This window comes from Epargyreus clarus, unplaced genomic scaffold, assembly GCF_041222505.1.
Source record: "Epargyreus clarus isolate Ecla_fem2 unplaced genomic scaffold, WU_Ecla_fem_2.2 ptg000019l, whole genome shotgun sequence".
NCBI lineage: Eukaryota > Metazoa > Arthropoda > Insecta > Lepidoptera > Hesperiidae > Epargyreus > Epargyreus clarus.
In genome coordinates this window covers 12,200,554-12,218,591 of record NW_027332227.1, presented here as the reverse complement: position 1 = coordinate 12,218,591, position 18,038 = coordinate 12,200,554, and the positions used below count along the sequence as shown (strand labels likewise).

General features: G+C 33.6%; 3 protein-coding genes and 1 long non-coding RNA gene across 6 annotated transcripts in view; 2 read left to right on the top strand and 2 right to left on the bottom strand.

Annotated features, from left to right (window-relative positions):
* The window catches only part of LOC140750240 (uncharacterized), a 343,727-nt gene that overhangs the window by 66,189 nt on the left and 259,500 nt on the right, over positions 1-18,038 (top strand). The gene's annotated exons all lie outside the window — the stretch shown is intronic.
* The window catches only part of LOC140750246 (uncharacterized), a 281,508-nt gene that overhangs the window by 74,064 nt on the left and 189,406 nt on the right, over positions 1-18,038 (bottom strand). The window lies entirely within an intron of this gene.
* The window catches only part of LOC140750251 (uncharacterized), an 89,234-nt gene that overhangs the window by 42,974 nt on the left and 28,222 nt on the right, over positions 1-18,038 (top strand). The gene's annotated exons all lie outside the window — the stretch shown is intronic.
* On the bottom strand, positions 125-2,216 carry LOC140750152 (uncharacterized). Its single transcript, XM_073083540.1, has 4 exons — positions 2,082-2,216; positions 1,840-1,972; positions 1,040-1,133; positions 125-712 (listed from the first exon to the last, which is right to left on the bottom strand). Exons 1-4 carry the CDS (start codon positions 2,129-2,131, stop codon positions 258-260), a joined length of 732 nt encoding a protein of 243 aa, XP_072939641.1. The 5' UTR covers positions 2,132-2,216; the 3' UTR covers positions 125-257.

Genomic DNA, 18,038 nt, shown 5'->3' with positions numbered 1-18,038 from the left:
TTTATTCCTTCATAAATATACTTTAAATAAACTAAGAACACATATCAAATAATCAAATCTTCTACTAAATTAACATAACAAAATAGAAATAATTAATAAAAATAATGATAACTGAAACTTATCTCAAATAAACTGTGAATTTTATGTTTATACAATTGAATCAAAATATGACTGTAATTAAGGATTCAGTTGACTGAATAAGAATTGCATACATAACAAAAATGTTATGAGCCAGGATCGATTTACATAAATAAGTATCAGTCTTTGCAGAGTTTTGAATTACTTATTTTATGTAAAACATCCACAGCACTTGAGGCAATCTCTTGCCATTTTTGCTGTGTCTGCAACTCCAATTCCCGAATTCTTAATCGTTCCTTTTCTAATTTAATCTCCTCTGCATGTTTATGGATAAGCAACTCTCTCCATTCATCATCAGTATGGAGAAAGTTTTGTGCTACCCTATCCATAAGAGTTTGGGTCCTCCGGTGCCGTGGAGAACCAATGACCCTTCGGGATGTCTTTCTTCTCCGACCACGTGGGGTCTGACCCTGCTGTGCTGGGACTCTTGATGGTCCTGGTGGTGGGGTGTCACATACTGCCTCCACTACACGTGCTGCATCCATTACATTTTCCTCTTCCACTTGTGTGGGGGGCACTGAGGCAACTGTCATCTCTTGGGATGGTCCCGGCACATTCCAAGGCTCAAATGGATCTGTAAAAATAATGTTACATTATTGTACTGCTAAATAGCTAAGTATGAACTAAAGAGTGTGAATGTAACTGTACTTAATTGGAGCCTCTACTCTACTATTAGTACTATGAGTATTGATAGAAATATATGTTAGTTGCCAACCTGCTGCCAAATGTTTTCAAATCGCCTATAATTCCTGATGATAATAGTAAATGCAAACAAGATCACCGAAGAGACAGCTGTTGATTGTGGTCAATAATATATTTATTCAATCCTATCGTATAGGTAGGTAATAGTTTTATTGACAAAGCTTTTTTTTGTTAAATATCCAACATTAAAGAACTTTACCTATGTTAATAATTGGGCTTTCCTCAGCTGGCTCAACAGCAGTATGTGGAGTTGGTGTTAACGTCAGAGTGCGGTCTGGGTCTTCATCTTGTGCCTGTTGTTATAAAAATATTATTTATTACATAATTGCAATAATATCATTATTTTTAGCTGATAAAAATATTAACTACCATTCCCTTTTATTGTACATATTTTTACACACAGAAGCAAAATAAACATAAACAAAATGGTGTAAACAAAGACTTCCTGAGATGACCATTTATTAAGTAATATATATAAGTCAGAGAACCACACCTGTACATATAAGCCAGCTTCAACCACATCTGTAAACCCAGTAGCTGCTTGGACACCAATTATTTGCAAAACCCGGAGCTCCAGGTTGCTTAGCTTTGCCTGTAGCGCAGGCCCACCACCAGTACCAGAAGCTGCTCTATTTATCTTAGCAGACTTCTTTTTGGTGTTATTTTTTAAATCACTCCATACCTTAAACCCATGCATAAATCAATAAATTATAAATGTACTTTTATTTTTTTATAATATAGGAGTACCAAGCAAGCATGCAGTCCACCCAATGGCATGTGGCTACTACTGCCTATGAACAGCAGTAATCAACCCTAGATAGGCTTAGATATTACTACTTGAGGTCGGCCACAGACGCGCTGCCACCCCTGAGGACTAAGCTGGACCGCCTCGAAAAAATATGTACCTAATCCCAGAATGCATAATATTAAGTATGAATTAAAAAAATAAAGTAGAAGTCAAGCCAATCATGTGTAATCAAATTAATAAATTATGCTCACCTTTTTCCACTTCTCAGTCCCTTTACTTCCTCCTGTGGGATCACCGTTTAAAAGATGGGTGAGCTCTTCCCATTTTCTTATATTTGTTATCCTTCCTTGTGGGGTTTTTTGTGGTTTGTTTAAATCACCGTGTCTTAAACAAAATATAGTTTAAATTAATTGCTTGTGCATACGATGACGCTCCGCATGAATATTATTATGGATTCGAAAACAATGCAAATAAAGAATTACTTCATACTCACTCTGCCATATAGTTCACCAACATTTCGAATTGAGTCGCACTTGTTTTCATTGTTATATATATTACAATCAAAACTTCAAAAGAATGCAACAGGTTGTTCCTATGCACGCCAAATCACTTGCAAAAAACAAGCTTGTTGGTGACGCACGACGCTGCTTTGTTTATGTTTTATTCCCGTTTCTTTTACTCGTAGGGTTAAAAGTGAAATAGTGCTATTCTGACGTTGAACATAAAGCATACAATTTTAAGTGACGCTTATCTTCCTCGTAGAACATGTGTTAAGATTGACTTTTTGGTTTGGTTACTTATTCCGAAAATAATACGAACAAATGAAGAAATACATGAGTTACATGCTTTTCAAATGTAACGGAAGAACTATTTAATTTGTTTGGGTTACTGTCGGCGAAAAAACTGGCGCTTCGCCGACACTCAAGTTTGACAACATAACAAAAAGATGCGTACTAATTTCGAAGTGAGCATACCAAATTTTTTTTCGACAACATTTTGATAACTCGCACTCGCTATTGACATGCTTACTGTCAACGTTAAGTTGACTCATTAACGTGATGGTGAAGTTAATTGATTTTATTTGTCAAACTCACACTCGGCCTACAGTTCCCATAACAACCGGTATGAAATTTATTGCTTTAATCGATTTGTTCACAAGGCACAAACAGGTATCAATAGAAATACGGGTGGTAATGCTCCCAATTTCTCTACGACCAGACCTCTTAGTTGGGGAGCCGAAGGGGGGATTTCGAAAGTATCTCGAGCGCGTCAGACTGAGATATGGGAGATAGCTTACACCCTGTAGATTATCCTTAACCATAAATGAACTTTATATGCGCGAGAATATATAGGAAATAATGCTAGAAAACGGGAAACATCATAATCTGCCGATTAACACACGTCGAAGTAGTGAAAAAATAGTCATTATGAAAAAAAAACACCCTGTATTATTATGCTATCTAATAGTGTCACTTATTAGCATGAATCCCTGGGAAATAATGATGTATTACGAACTAAATGAAAAGGCTAATTTTTAGGAAAATACATTATTCTTCATACATTCTCATACAATTTTTTTTTCAAATCGTCAGAATAAGAAAACACCCCGCTAAATCGAAAAATATCATATAACCTTTTCTTCATTCTAATGTCTAATCTACACAATCGTATAGGTGCCAATGACGCTCGAGTTACTACATATTTAGCATCATGGGCTCCCCTACCATCTGTTACGCGTAAAATCATGGATGTCATGTCATGGATATCATAGGTGCATAAAGACGAGATACACTTACATATATTACGCACAGACAAAAATATTTTTTTTATAAATTTGTATCGTATTTCAATCTCACGCTCAAATTATTGTCTTCGGATTAAGTGATATTATTAAAACAATCGTGGGTATTTCCCTTAATTTAATCTAGATAAATGAACTAGTAACAAAATAATTTAATCAGTAAAATCAAAGTAATCATAGGAGATTATAGACATATCGATAAAGATAAGTTATTAACATAAGAATGGAAATTTACGTTAGTAAATAGATATAGGTAGAGAAGACTTAGTACCTACTTTCTATACAGAAATAGTGACTGTTGTATACCCCATATACGACCAATGTTTGACAGGTAATTTCATCATCATCATCAATCGTAGCCATCATTAGAACTGGAGATTTTTCCATAATTTGCCATAGCAGACGAGTAATTTGGCGAATTTTACTTTTTAGACGTATTCCTTTAGTCACTTCCAAAAAAATCACAGGAATCGTTTGCCTATGTTATTGAATCTGTAGTTCAAACCCACAAGTTAATCTATGGGAAGAGAAAGTAAATTCCACAGATATAAAACACCACACGACAAAGAAGACTATATGCATACGTTTATTCACTTTAATACATTGATAAAGCTAAGAGCGGTTGACTACGGAATAAAACCAGCGCACTTCAGAACAAAGGCACCGACTGTGATTTTCCTTCACGCCGCATCCGATTGTCGGCACTTTCTTCTTATCGCCTCAATCTGTGTGAAGCCCCTTCCTGTCGAGTTTTTATCGGAATCACCCGGAAAAATACCCGATTACATTTATTTTATCACGAGGATCACTGTATGTGGACTGAGTGGAATTAATTTAAATATTTCTTGAAGAAGTAGACTTAGAAGGTACCCTTTATGGTTTGACTCCGGGGGAACGACCAACACACCTACCAATTTCTGACCAATAGTGTTAATGACTCTTGTTTGAAGGTTGTGGCAAGAAATACATGCATATTTAGAACGCTTGTACATCATCTTTAGTATAGCTACGCATAAAATTGTTACTACAATTTTTACTTCATTATACACAATTCTGCATAATAATATTCTTTAGAAACTTATTCTATAGCAGTCACATTATGCGCAAAGTAATAAAGCAGAAGTATTTGCGGTGAAACCAGCACAGTGAAACAGCAAGTTCTATGACCTTTAGTACTATCGAAGTTTATGTATATGTTAATTTCACTTTATGTCATATTTCTAGACCATATTTTTCTATTTTTGTAATTTTCAATGGCAATGAAAAGTCGTGACACCTGAATGTCAAGTCGTGAAACAGACATAAAGAAACGAAGTAATATTGCAAACTAGAACTATTCGTTAATAACAAAGACAAGGCGAGCTTATATCTAAAATCCTTAATAATGATATGAAACCTTGTGGTGTGAATTTCGAAGAAAATGGTTTAATCACGTTTAGTATATCACATACTATTATTATAAACATTACACAAAAACGAGTGACCAATTGGTAAGTACATACTGTATAGAAATTTTCACACTTGTGTATATTGAAATTGTATTGACGTGTTAATATTTTCAGTCATGTATGTTACTGCCTTGGCAACGTTTGTTACACGTGGAATATTTACTTTGACTTGGTCTGAAATACAATATAAGTTAAACAGAAGCTTCCGCTTGCTTTGTTTGATTACCATACTTGAACTAGAGATTAATAATATAAAGAACTTAAATTTAATAATATAAAGATGACAAAAACCGGCTTAAAAATTTATACTCTCATTCACACAATTTAAACGAATCCAACGACACGTCACATATGAAATCCGTCATGTTTTGGGCTGCAAGGCCTCCTGAAGAATGAGACTGAATAAATTTTGAAGGTGGTAGAACCCTTTGTGGTTCGACTCCGGCGGCACCAGCGCCACACATATTTCTACCTAATAACAGCAGTGTTAGGCGCTGCTGTATTCCGGTTTGAAGGGTGTGGTAAGAGAGACAGACTTTTCCGAGGAGTTCCAGCTTAGTCCTCAGGTGTAGCGGCGCATCTGTGCCGTCCTCAGGTAGGAATATCTGATCCTATCTGGGGCTGATTACAGATGACCATGGGCGGCAGTAGCCACTTACCATCAGGTGGACTGGAAAAGAGACACGTGCGGAAAACTTTACCCTCCACAGTAAAAGGGCGAGGCAACACCAACAAAAAGTGTTTCAAGATGGTTTAGTAATATATTAATGACTGACCTCTAACTTTGAATCCTTTAAATCCTTTTTTGGGTTGATTGAAAAACAAATTTCCACCTGCGCCAGTAACAGCAGTTTTATAGAAAATATATTTGAAATCTATAAATTTAATAAAGTGCTGTTCTGTCTATCCAAATAAATCAATCTTAAAATTATTATATTAATAATATACAGGAATTTCACGTAAAAAAATACGATAGTTAATAAGTTAGTATAATCTACCTTGAACATAAAAATACAGCCTAAGTATTTAAAAAATCCTAGATAAATAACTTTTAATGCAGAGTGATTAAGATCGTTTGGGTAGCATTAATACTAATGATACTAAGATTACAGAGATGGAAAATTACGCAGTCGTTTACTATTAAAAATTACCATCCATGGTGATTAATGTTTATAATATGTTTACTTATGTCATTAATGTGGAAGATTTTTGTAATATTTCTTTACTATCATGATTATAATTATAATTATGGTAATTTTCTAGGTCCTTTTTTACAGTTGTTGTAGAGTTTTAGGTCGCTGGTTTCTAATCCGAAATATAATTTGGAACCCTTGTGCGCTAGAAACAATAATGTAGGTGAATATATGTATAAATACCGGAGTGGTGCGGTGCTCCCTTCGGCGACCGATCGACCGTGATGCACACACACTCGCGACTCTCAAATAGGTCCCCAGGACCCCCGTAATAAATATAAATTATATTATACGTCCCGTGACGAAATCCGAATACCGACTGTCTGTATAATGTGTGTTATGACAGAAACGTCAACCTTTTAAATTTTGAATTTACTCCTTTTATTTATCATCAGTATTTCGACCAGTTCTTAATACTGAACAGTTGTAAATAGTACTAATTTGTTGATGTTATTCAATTTAATTTTAACCACATGTTATATTAACAGACAAGAACCTTTATAAGGTGTTAATTAAATTTAATATCTGGTTCATCTGTTTAGCATTCACTGACTAGCAGGCTTCGTCTAAGAAGACTGGTGTACGTATTTTCATCCTATACCTACTAGAACTGCTAACGGTAACGTTCGAAAAATACTTATATTAAGAGCATAAATCTTTGATCCTCAAAGTATTTGCTACATTGTAATTGTGCATACATAGCACAATGTGTCTCCTTCAACTATTACGATTAGATCGCTATTGAGAATTCACGTGAACTGGATTATGATTTTTGAAAATAAAGGAATGAAAGCTTATGATAAAAGCTACCTTGAAATGTAGTAGTTCACTCAGCCAGCGCGTTGATATCATAGCCTAAACTCTCTCACTATCAAAGAACCCGTACCCAGCAGGGAGACAATAATGGGTTAACGACAGAGTAAAAAATTTACATCTATTATTTATAAATGTCGGTCAATAATTACAAGTTCCAAATATTTCAAACATTTTAAATTGGCAATTAACATGTCATGGTGCATGGTACATAATCTGTGTCGAACTTTGCATTTCTATTTTTTGTGACTTATCGATAGGATTATAATAACATTTATTTATTTAATTTGTTGTTTATAAATGTACATAACTAAATAATTAATGGTTGTATTCGTGTCATGGCGTAACAACTTGTCCAATACTTGTCTCTTTATTGGACTTTGCCTTATCTAAGATATCCGGTTTATTATGTTATTATGCACTTCCAGTTTATTATTATTCCTATACAATTAGGTTTATAGGATTATAGGTTTGTAGTTCATTGTCCATATGTTTCTATTCTACATATGGCTCTAGTGTTCGTGACGCTCTGTTCCGGTGAGGAAAATAAATACATTCGTCGTTATAAGCTAATTCTCTCGATCAAAATCGGGAAGCATTTGAAGGTGGTAAAAGCCTTTGTTGTTCGACTCCGGCGGTACCACCATCACACCTATTTCTACCTAATAATAGCAGTGTTCCGCGCTGCTGTGTTCCGGTTTGAAGGGTGTGGTAAGGGAGACAGACTTTTCCGAGGCATTCCAGCTTAGTCCTCAGCTGTAGCGGCGCATCTGTGGCCGACCTCAGGTAGAAATATCTAATCCAATCGGGGGTTGATTACAGATGTCCATGGGCGGCAGTAGCCACTTAGCATCAGGTGGACTGCATGCTCGTCTGCTATTCCTATATTATAAAAAAAACATAAGTATGTTTTTTGAGGTTTTTCTATAACATTGAAATAGGAAATAAGCAAACAGTCTACCAACTTCTACCCACCTCACTAGTTAATAGTACTAGTTCCACTCATGATCCATCCATGTATACTTCCATGGACCTTTAAAAGTCCACTGTTGGACGTAGGCCTCCCCTTATCTACACCACTCCGACCGGTCTTGAGCTGTCTGAATCCAGTGGTTTCTCGCCGTTCTTTTCCGGTCATCAGTCTAGCTGGTCGGTCGGTCCTCTACTCCTTTTACCCAGACATGGTAAATCTTCCTATCCCATCGGTTATCTGTATGAAGTATACGTCATATACAATCTTACATAACATACACATATCATGAAGTGGTCGTGATAAGTACACGGCAAGATCACTATTCTGACACTATTCAAAGCTACCCAGTAAGTGCAAACCGCACAAATCGCCCGTAGGAATTTAATACTGAGACCGCATCCGGTCGCTAGACCGTTGGTTTTATAAAAACTTCAAGGGCAAGAGTCGGGGACCCACAGACTCTTGACCTCTTTGACGATAGCGTTTTTACAATAGCCTTTTATATCTTATCTTTTTGAATCTCATTACACGTTGGTTAGGGTATTAACTTATCCATATTAAACGTGACTCGTTTTTTATAAGCGAAGTGGCAGACGACCTGCCATGTGATGGTAGTTCCCATCGTTTACGTATTGTGTATAGATATTTTCGTAACATCGTAAAGAAACCTATACACCTGAGAGTTCTTAAAAAAAGAATAAAGTTCTAAATTGTGTACGATGGCTTCCGATATACACTAATAGCCACCATTGTGGAGTAGGGCCTAAAACTTGTTTGAGAGGAGATTACAATCCAGCAGTGGGACAGTACTGGGTTGACAAGAATAAATACTTTCAAATTTCAGCAAAGTCAGATTTGGTCGGGAGTTGGGTCAGTGACCGCTAGTGGCTAAACATGCGAGCTTACGTGTTTTGAAGGGCGCTTTATCAATTTACAGAAACCGTTAAGCTTTGTCTCTGAGCGGTTAGAAAACGTTCGACACGAGTTGGGTATTACCCATACTTTCGTCCACTAATCCGCTTTTTACCGGTGAGAAATAAGGCTCCGGGCTTTCCTCAGTAGTTGAGAGAAACGCCTTGCAATAAGGTATAACAAGATTTTCTTACGATGAAGCTTTAGAGAAGAATACATGAAGATCGAAAACCTATATAGAATGATCTCACTTTCCTCATAAACTCTATATATATATATATATTTTTCGCTTTAACATTTACTCTGTTTCACCTGATTACTTGACATTTGACAGTTAAATAGTGATTAGTAAAAATTATTTGATTATTTAACCTATTCTTCTCTCTCATATAAATAAAACATATTATGACTATGTACATACTATGACTTGAATTGATAAAAAATGTGCAAGGAAACAAAAGCAAATTAAACTGTTAATGATACTTGTAGGTACTATAATAGCAACGACCGTTGCAAAGATAAAAATAGCTGAACTGAGAGCAGTAAGATCATTATCCTCTGCATAATTGATCGTTGCACTCGTGGATTTTTTCTAAAACTTATCTTTTAATCTCGAAAAAATCTTTCTAATCAACAATATAGTGAAAAGGAAACCCTGTTAAAAGCTTTTACTAGATAATAAGTCGTGTTATTCCATGTGCAGATATAATTTAATATGTTATTTAAGATATACGTTTGCTTCTTCTATATATTGTCAAAAAAATATTCAATGTAAATTAGTATAACATGTAAATGACGAACACATAATTTAAGTGAAAATAGTTGACAGTATTTGAATACTATAGCACATAGAATACATAAGTTTTATGTTGCCATATAAGACAACGCAAGTGGACAGTATGACGAAACTTAAACAACTTTATTTTCGACATAGTTTATGTAAACAAAATATTTTAAAATACTAAAATTTCAGTCTGAAATGACATTAACCAAAACACAAATATTTCAAGCATATTTAAAACGTAATTTGCGGCAAACATAAACAATTTAAACAAATTTCATTATTCATAATGTTTACGAATGTCCGAGACAAAATCATGTTTACTATTTGGCTCCGATATTAGGGGATACGATTGAACCGACGCCAAATGCATATTTTGCAAAACGGTGTAATAATAACCCAGACATTGCTATATGTATACTTTTGAATACATATATCGCATGTCTGGGAATGAAATGAAGCAATACGACAAATGGAACGACCTTATTAGTACTGGATACAGGTGGAAGTCTCTTAGCAAAGTATTTTGGGAACAGTCCGCTGCCCATAGCGAAAATTCTGGAGATAGATATTAAGCTATTGATATGAACAAATATGGGCGCCGGTCAAATAAAACATGACCTCATACCCAAATTTTGCATAATATATTAATGAAAATTAAACTTTCAAGTTTAGCGTATGATTGTAATCACAGTTTTGCAATGGGATAGATGAGTTAATTTGTAAAATGACGATCCCCCTGGCGGAGAGGTCACCATACCAGTCTGAAGCGCAGTGGGTTCCGGCTGCAACCCCTGGCCAAACAGATAATTGAATGATGGATTTAGATTTGTGTTCTAGGTCTAGGTGTTTGTGTATTCGTCTTTGTGTGTCCATGGCGCTCACGACACGGAATTATGTGGGGCTGTGAGTGTAGAATGCGTTTCACATTTCTAACATCTTTATCACATTCAACATTTCAATTATTATCGCTCTAGAGGCATCAAATGCTACATCGATCACTCCCTCAATCGAAACACATTCATCTCTCGCAGCTCGTAGCGGTTATTATTTTTATTGCGCAATATTACCACCGTTATAGGCCAATGTAACAGCGGTATCTTGATACCGCATTGACGTCATAGCGTTAGGAAACCTCAAAAGAAATGGGTCAGCTTTCCACTTTCGTTCAACTTGCGTCAAACGTTATAGAATAATCTCACCACCAATGGATAAACGACCCACCATCAATTTAAAAAGAAACTATATCAATAATTTTGAAGGTGGCAGAACACTTTGTGTTTCAACTCCAGAGACATGACTGATACACTTGTTTCTGTCTAATAACTGCTGAGTTCAGCGCTGCTATGTTCCGATTTGAAGGGGATATGCTAATCCTAGGCGTTCTAAACTAGTCCTCAGGGGGTAGCAACGCATCTGTCCGACCTCAAGTAGCACTCTAACCTGATTTGGGGTTGATTATACTTGCCTTCAGATGGAACGTATGTTTGTTTGCTATTTCAATGCTATAAAAACTTATAGATTCTTGACTATAGAATTAGAAAAATGTGCATTTTTCTGAACATAACAAAGAAAAAACGAGGAAATAATTTTAATTCTCTGCTAACAATGTATTCAAAGTATTTACTCGGTTCACTCTTTACTTGGTAGGAGTAAAGCAAGTCCTTTAATTTCTAATATTATCTAACCATTTTTTCTTTGCGGTTCTCCTAATGATATTTGAATGATCATTCAGTCTTATTTACTCGAATCGCTCTCCAATTCCTCTTCTATTTAGTGTTTGACTGATCGTTTTTGTGTCTTGAAATGTTTTGCAAAATCAAAATTGGGCGGAATTAATGAGACCGTTCCAAAAACCGAGTTTGCGAATGCATAACGAATGCTTTGTAGGTCGGCCCGTCTGTTACAGGGTTATTATTAAAGGTAACTGGATACGGCGGACGTGTTCTGGATTTGCGGTTCTTAGAAAATGCGAATTTTATTTTATTTTCATGTTGCCTTTATCATTTTGTCGGTGGTCGAGATTTTGTCGATTTCTGCGAATTATTATTGTGTTTCATAAAAGTGGGCTGCTATTTGTAAATTACAAATTTACTGAAGCTTGTGAAGATATTTTTAAGTGTTTGAGTATATTATTTTTAACAACAACGTTACCTTTGCAAATGTAAATATATTCAATCTACTTTGATTAAGGAACTGCGATAAAGCTTGTCACTCATATTTAGCGATAAAATATGACCCAAAAACGTCTTATCACGATCGCCTAAATATAAACGGTATAAAAATAACTTTTTGTTTTGAGCTGCATACTTCCTTCAGTATTTTTGAATTAATGACATATTTTTCTTAGATATTAATGACTTCCATCTTTACCCTCAATCAGTTTCAGAAATGTTTCTTTAAATCCACACGTGATCTTATTTTCTTTTACACGTTGACCTTTTTATTCACATTATCTCTTTCGTGCTTATTTATTTTAATTATCTTATTGCTATGTATATCCTGTATCTCTTTATTTATAATTAATTGGATTCATTACGTAAATGAAGATAAATATATACTATTTTTAGAGTCTTTATCGTCATTATTTTTAAACGCGTCAATAATGACAAATTTTACACTACGTTTCGCATATGCTGTTTTCAGCCCTAAACCTTATAAATCCCTTAATAAAAGGTGTTTTACCTACACTACCAATACGAATTGTGCTTAATATATTTTGGAACTAGAGGTAACTTCCTATTTAACTACCTTATGGTACATTTTCATTTTTGTTTATCATCATCCGCTTCATCAACTCATTGATTATTACTGCTTTGCTTATAGGTACATATTTTGTTGCTGGAATGGTGGATTAAGTAATATTATTTTTATAATCGAATATATTTAAATCGTTACTAAAAAAATATTCGGCATTCAAACTGGTCGTGGTCTTTTATTAGAATTTTTCCTTCACATATTTATAAAAGCTAAATTCCTTTGAAATACCTACCAATGTAGATTGTAGATTACATTTGTTGCTTTTTATTTTGTGTACATTTGTTAGTTTGTGGTTTAAAAACGAGCATGAATCTCCTTGACAACAATGTGTAGTTTCGTTAATTATTTTTGTCTGTTAAATTGATTGGACAGATGTTTTAAAATGACTGGAAGGCCACGCGTAATGTCTTGTATAATGGACGTAATTGTATATTTAGCACCCACAAAAATGCAATTACATCATTCGTATTTGTAATGTAATGTAGATATGACAATAGCGGAAATTTAGTTTCAATATACACACAGGTAGTCATAAAAATAATGAAAATTGTAAAAATTAAAAGCATAATTGTAATTGTAACAACTTTTTTCACGTAGTATTGGATAAAAATCCCTGTGTAATGCGTATTGCGAACATGTCTTGTGACAAGGTAAAAGATTGGATAAGAAACCTCCTAAATGAGCTAAGTGAAAGAATATGAAGTAATGAATATAGAAAGTGTATCTTTTTAATTCCAGATTGTACATTGAAACAATTTTATTTTTAATGCTCATAAAAAACTTTATGTGCTAATCACGATACAACCTTGTTATACTTTCACGAGGATTATTAAAACACCATAAACTGTCAATAATTACTGAATCGACACGTGGCGAATTGTTCGTGTAATGTATTATTATGTAGAAAACGAAATGAAATTAAGGTGCATACACATTGAAGTCGGTTCGTGAAAAGTCGTCTGACCGAAATTTCTAAAGAAGTTTCAGAAAAATATTGTTTTTTTACAGTTTCAGTCTCGCGGCAAAGTACGAATACGGGCATGGATTACCTAATCTTCGATCAAAATTAATTTTAAAATGGAACACGTCACACAAATCTTAAGCAAATATTAATTGATTATATAGACAGAAGTATATTAAATATAGAAAAACATGAGTAAGAACCACGTATGAACTATACTGCGGATCCAGACCGCGGGCCGTTGGATGTCGAACCCTTGTCTAGTATATCCTTACCTTTACACAATAGCAAGTAGTTAGAATGCAGTTATAGTCGGTGGAAATACAAGTGGTAATAATTGACCAATTAACATGAGAGTGAAGAATAATTAAGTTCTACACGGTATGTCAATTATGTACACGTGTAAAGAAATTATCGGATTGGTGAGAATGAAAGAATTAAATAAGTATTGAAAGTAATTTCGTTTTTAAGGAGTATGTGAGATCAATCATCAATCAATCTAATATTATATAAATAATTGTTTGTCTGTATGTCCTTTATGGAATCGTAAACTATGCATGTGACGAAAGCCCACGAAGGTAAAGCCCACGAAGGTTTCTGAGTTGGTACGACTAATTGTCGACAAATGGCGCCACTGTAATTCCAATGAACGTATAAATATTTAATTATGTTATATGTCATGTTATTTTTTTTAAAACACTGACGAAGCCGCGGTCACTACTAGTTTAACTATATTTTTTATACTTTTAATTAATACCATTTAAATTATATATAATTTCGATTAATTAAAACTATTATTCCCTTGTTTCTAATTTTAATTTTTCCTTGACAAGTCATGAGAGTAAGTTAGTCATTATTTTTTTACAGACTGGCGCCAGATCTGCAACGGTACTCTTACTTTCTCGTGCTGGAATGAGATTTGCTTTCTAGGAAATAATTATGATCATAAGGAAAATAGTTCTAATTAAAACTTTCCATGAAATAAAAAAACTTATCTATGAATATCTGCGAAATAAAAGTTTTTTAATTAATTTGTTAACAAGTGTTACAATATTAACCAAATAAGTACAGCGACAAATTCAAACTTGCATATCGACAAGTAGAGACCACTTTAGTATTTCGTTTTTCTTTAAATTCTGACATTGTTAATCCAATTGTTCTACTGAAATATCAAATTTACAAAAAAAAAACATATTATCCTATTAATATAAGGTATATATAATGTTGAAAGTTTATACGTGTTGACGTTTGTAATGTGATCGTACAAAAATGCTGAACGGATTAAGACGTAGGATTATTTAGATAGTTAATTGTGATATGACTGATGAAATTTTTATCCCATCATTTTTGAGTGACCCGCCTAATTCCTAATGCCTAGGCAGAGGAAATTACGGGAATTTTGTAGTAAAATGTAAAAATGTAAAGTACAAATGAAAGGGGCACGCAAATGATAATTATCTACGAAAGCAATCCATCAACAATTGAATAGTACAGTTGTAAGCCATATTCCTGCGCACTCCGTCGTTATGAAGTACTCTTCAAATGAAAACTGTAATAATACTCGTCTCAGCCATTAATATCTTAGATAAAATGTATTATTTTAATAACTTTGTAACGGTCAGTCAACGTTACTCCCACATATCAGAACAAAATAAGACGACATACGTAACATCGAACGTTCTAGAATATCGTTTTATTTTGAATCAAAGATGAGACTAATCCCGTCTCCATTTATTATTTACAAATGAAAGAGACAGAAGGACGTATAATATAGCTGTTTATTTAACCGAATCATGTGAAAATTGATCGATGGTTGTGACGTCAATCCACGAATACTTTATTTTATTCAACAGACTGTCTGGCGGACGATTCTTGTGAGGTCCTTTACGTTAAGGCATAAAAATGCTTGTCAAATAAAATATAATGCAGTAAAAATAATCTGAATTACTTGTATAAGTGTTACACCTACAAATATGTGTTGATACTATTTAGGTTTATATGCGTATGTATTTACAGTCTATATTCCTATGCACTGTTCTGTAAACACTGATTTTCCCCGCTTTTCTAAGAAGCGCCTCCGTTAAAATGACATACTCGAACATAAAAATGTATGTCACTTCACTTCTTTCTTTCATCTCACACATGTACCAATACGTTTATTCCTGAAGTAATAATTTATCTGCGCAACTGCTTCTGGTATTAAAAATAGATTATTTGTATAACACTTGCGTGTACCAACTCCTTTGTTCTACACTTAAATTAAATTGTCTGCAAAATAAACTTATCAAAGGGACTAAATACATATCCAAGGCAATAGCAATAGCAACACAACCATAGCAATCTCAATAACATTGCTTACGTCAACGAACTTTATTATTTATACATTAAGTTCTCAATCAGAATATAATAACAATGACTATTTAAGTTGGCTTAGCAATAAACAAGTGTTATGTACGATTATCTTTTCTAAATATAATCTCTTTATATGTTTACGGAAGCTTTCGATAAGGAAGACGAAGCGTATGCGTACTGCGGTTTATTGAATTAACGTCTATCAATACCATGCACTTAGCTATTAGCCATAGTTTATGTTTATGGTTTTATTTCCCAAATTAAATTTATGTTTTATTTATCTATGTTCCACGAACGTTCATTTAAGAAACCATATGTAACTTTCTTGATAAAATAGTTTTTATTTTATTATAGAGTATGGTACTGGGGTGACCATCGGTCTGTGACGTAAAGAGTCCTGGATTCGAAACCTACGTAGACATAAGAATAATTAATTTATATTCTTACACTATGTCTGAGTGTTTATTTACCTATCTGTATGTGTCCATAGCTCCTACGATAGAGGGAATCCTAAGATATAAGCATAATTAGGTATTAGCTGCGAACTTTATAAAAATCAAAAAACCGTTAATTTTACCTTTAAATTGAGTGAGTCACCTCATCAATCCCACTTCTTTAAGAGAATAAGCATAAATTAGCAAAAAAATAAACAATTGCAAACTTACATAGGTATCTATTCGTATTCAAGCGTTCAAAGGTAAGGATTCTGTCTATCGTTCGAAGCTTTTCTAATTCTAAACATTGATTGATGTGAAATTGAAATCTTGCATGCCTTGCAAGATCTTGGGTAACTGGCCATGATTTCTGCTAAGACAGACGTAGTGCTAACATATTGTAAATATTGTAAAACACCAAGTTTTCCACTTAAGCGGCAAAATGTATCGTGATAAGAGGTGACATATTTACTTTAAACCTTAACATTGGAGTAATTAATATAACCTTTAAGATATATATTTTGTTTGTAAACGTTTACTGGCTCTTGTTTTATGTATCCTGGTTGGAAATTAATTAAAGAAATGGATATACATATAGTGTACAAGAGTAAATTCAAATATTTAAATTTTAAACTTTTGTCCAAAGTTTTACTGAAATACATCCAATGTAGAAGAATACAGATGTGACAATAACCAGGTAAGAAAACCCAAAAACAATATATTGGCATCATACAAATGAATAATTGAATGAAGTTCGTTAAATTACAACTATTTTATTACCTTCACACTATTTCGCATAAGCTCAATGGATTATTCAAGGAAGCCGGTCTAAACTATGTCTTTTGTTCTCCTTTCTATCATAAAAAAACAGTGTGTACGTACTAATAAATAGAAATTAGTTTTCTTTACACGACTTGAACGTTAAGTCCTTTTGAATCTAAGCCCACAATAAAATAAATGTCCACGGTCTACCAGTACCTACTGATTCTGAACAAGGAAACAAGCTTTTCTTGGAATATGATAAGCTTCTGTTTGCAACTTTGTCCATCTCTACAAATGTATTTCCAGAATTTGAAATATCATTTTGAGATATAAGGCAATTAATTTTTATTTATATTTCTTTTGAGTGTTTTATTTTTAGTTTTTATTTATTTTAGTTTTAATTATTTACTTATGTTTTTTTAATTATATTTTGTTACTTTTAATAGGTAATTTACTAGATCGTTAACTATAATTTGTTATTGTACAATATTTACACATTTTATTATTATTTATCACTAAATATTGCAAATAGATACAATACATTTTTTTATTGTATCTACTACTACTATACGGTATTTTTCAATAAACATTCAAAGATAAGTTTAAATTTGTAACAAACCCGTACTGTTTATACTGTAATTACAGACGGACACTAAAATTTTATTTACATAGGCAGATCAGAGAGGTTACATTTATAAAACTCTTCAGACTGCGCGTCTGCACCGAGTTTATTTACATCATACATGTTTACACCGAACATTTGATTTATTACTTTATAGCTACACTTCAGAACTTCAGGATTTGGGTGACCGATAGTACTAATTCATCATGAACATGTCAATACGACAACATGTCATTTCCGGCGGTCGTTAACATTTGCTACTACTACAAGTAATTACGCCTTGTCAAACAGTTTAAATCATAGATTATTAAAGATTACTCACTCCTAACTAGAAAATGTGCCCAGTTTTGAGAATTGAAATAGTTGCGTAAAAAAGTTTTGCCACGTCTCCGTGCTAAAATGTCCCTAAAATATTTGAAATAATTATTTATTTATTATGTTAATTACGCAGTATTAGTTATTTATTCGTAAATTTACTCTAAAAATGTTTTTATTTGTCAAGAATTCAAAAAAAGAACTTACTAAAATAAGTCGTTTGTGGCTTCATTCAATTTCAAGGCGGCGAAGTATCTTTACTAATCTATGGTTTAAATGACAAACATTTCTTATAATTTCTTGTGGTTTATCATTCAATTGAA